The sequence below is a fragment of the Athene cunicularia genome, assembly GCF_003259725.1.
Source record: "Athene cunicularia isolate RWA chromosome 3 unlocalized genomic scaffold, athCun1 chr3_part1, whole genome shotgun sequence".
Lineage (NCBI taxonomy): Eukaryota > Metazoa > Chordata > Aves > Strigiformes > Strigidae > Athene > Athene cunicularia.
The window spans coordinates 21,790,378-21,793,222 of NW_020799097.1; the positions used below are offsets into that span (position 1 = coordinate 21,790,378).

At 33.9% G+C, this 2,845-nt stretch overlaps 1 protein-coding gene across 1 annotated transcript in view; it reads right to left on the reverse strand.

The window, feature by feature from the left end:
- Positions 1–46: 46 nt before the first annotated feature.
- The window catches only part of TDRP (testis development related protein), a 13,230-nt gene continuing 10,431 nt past the window's right edge, over positions 47–2,845 (reverse strand). The window contains exon 3 of the mRNA XM_026846116.1: positions 47–1,294. Coding sequence (XP_026701917.1) covers positions 949–1,294 — 346 coding nt within the window. The 3' untranslated portion in view covers positions 47–948. The remainder of the gene's footprint in view (positions 1,295–2,845) is intronic.

The following is a 2,845-nucleotide window of genomic DNA, read 5'->3' on the forward strand; positions in this document are numbered from 1 at the left end:
GTGTATAAGAGACAGGAACAACACAGTACAAAACAAAAAAAAAAAGTTGTAGAATAAGGATCAGCTACTGTAAAAATGAGAACATATACACTTCCATAAGAGGCAATTTATCCCTAGATTCAGAACTACAGATACTGATTATCAAGATGTTCTTATACTCTACTCACTGCTGCTTTCCAAATTTTCAATGATTTTTATTTTTGGCATTAAAACTTAAAAACTGAGCAGCTTAGTTTTGTCAAACAACATACAATATAAAAAAAAAAAAAAACAAACAACAAAAAAAACCAACAAACCAAACCTCTGGAAGACCCATTTGACCTGACTATTGGTGAATATCCTGTGATGGAAGGAATTACATTAGAATATTATTTTCCCATTTCATACACAGTATAGCACATTGTGACAGGTGAGCATCTTCGGTGCACAAGCTGAAGCATATGCTGAGGCTGAAGATTTGGAAAACAGTCTAAGTATAAGCATTCTCCCTGCAAGCAACAGATCAGTATTCTTAGTTAAAAAGGGACAGCATCAAAACTAAAATTTTGAGTCGCCCTCAAATACCAGAAAAAAAACCCCAACAAAACAAATGGACCTCAAGCTAGTGGAAGTTCTTACATAAGGCAGTCAAATTTACAACCAGTGTATACATTCACTAAGGAATTACATTTTTTTGGTAAAACCAACAATCCAACACACTGCAGAGTCTGAATGTGAAATATAGGCACAAAATAGATTCTCTACTTTTTTTTCAGTGTGGAAAACATAGCTATTTAACAATGTAATAAGAAAATCTACTATCAGGTGAGCAAAAATTTGTAACAATCTGAATAAAACAAAGTACTGTATAAAGGTGCAATATTGAGCAGATTTGATTTTGGTTTAAACATACGAGTAAATCATGGAACCTTTCTCTTCTTATATATAAAGTATTTCACCTTAACAATATCATTCTAGTTCTTCCCAGTTGTCAGTAAGGTTACCTTTGCTTTGACGTCTAATACTAACCAGCTTTCCAGCTGATTTGATACTCCACCTGGAACTGTTTCCTGAGCTGGCCAGGTTTGTATATTTTGTGGAGCCTTTGGTTTCATCTTCCCAGCCTGACCAGGCTGTATAGTCACTTAAAGTAGTTGCTGCATCACTGGTAGAGTCAGCAGCAGTAATCTGCGGCGGTTCCCATCCCTCAATCTCATCTGGTTTCCTAGACTGGACATTCTGCTTTATCACCAAACTGTCCCAAAAACCTGGCTTCTTTTCAGACTTCATCTCTTCCTTTAGCTTTAGGTTTGTTCTAGAAAATAACAGTGATGAGGTGATTAATTTCTTCATTTAACAATGCATGTAATAGTTACTAATAAACATTCAATTAATTTATCACATTTATAGTAAGGAATGCTAATTAGTCATCAGCCTACAGCAGCACATCTATTACTACCAACTTCAGGAAAAACACACTTGTACACACGTAAACCTAAACACAGTGGAATCCTGCTGTGATAAATCAGAAGTGGACTACGTATGGCCATTGCCTATTATTAAAGAACTTGCGCACTACCCCACACCACCCCCAGTGAATGACATAGAACTGCCTTTGGAAATGTATGAAGTATTTTAGAACAACTTAGGACTTTAACCAAAAACAAAAAAACAAAAAAACAAAAAAACACCCACAAAAACAACAACAACAACAAAAACACAGAAAACCCAGAGGTAGGACAGTAGAAGAAATATGAAAATGTTTTGTCTACCAACAGCTTTAACAATCACTCACTCCGTGAGTTTCATATACTTGTTATCACCTTTCCAGTTAAAGCTTATACCCAAAAATGTACGACGTACATACTACTAGGACTTTAAAAGATACCAGCATTTTTTTTTGATAAAGATCTGCACAATATTCTGAAAAACAGCTGTTCTGTATTTCTGGTAAGAACTCTCAAAATTCCCCTAGCAAAACCAAGACAAGACAACCTCTGCTGTAATTTCTCTCTCAAAGAGACATTTGAAAGGCTACTCATATTTCTTATCCCATTAAGAACCGTCAACCAATATTTTTCATATTTGCAGTGCAGAGTATTTAAAATACAGAATGTCAAATGTTTATAAGTTTATATACAGGGTTATGTATGTAATCAAATAATGAACCCCCAGAAAAGGCTGAATACCAGTGGTGAAACACACAAGATCCAGGGTTCATTGAGCTAAGTAGCAAGTTGAAAACATTATCTCCTAGTAGCATACAAACTCCCTAGGCACAAATAAAGCCACCATTGAAGTTTAAAGTATTTCTATTAAAAAAGCTTTCTTCCATTAATGAAAGCTTGACACCATCATATTTAAATAGAAGCAAATGAACCAATACCTTTAAAATTACTTTTCCTTTACTGAATTTTGAATGTATAATTATTCAGAATTTTTGTCTTGCTAAAGCCAATCACAGACTCTGAACACTCTTCTCATATTTTGTGAGTTGCATTTTTCTTTAAAAGTAAAGTACAAAATTGTGGTATACAGTTATAGGAAAATACCCCCAAACTTAAAATACAGGCAGTTTTCTCAGTAATGTTAAAATAGCTTTCCAAAGCTGTGCTAACTCCATTTTCAGACTTCTGATCTCTTCACTGGGTTACTTGACTCTTATATTCAGCATCAATTGCAAAGGATCCTTAAAGCAACCTAGCATCTTAACACCCATAACATTGTACAGGGACAGTTGTTGGCAGCTTCTGGGAAATTTTATTGAACAGGATCGAATGGAAATGAAAATATATGTATTTATATTTTAAGTTGTTGAAATATATATATATATATATATATATATATATATATATATATATATATA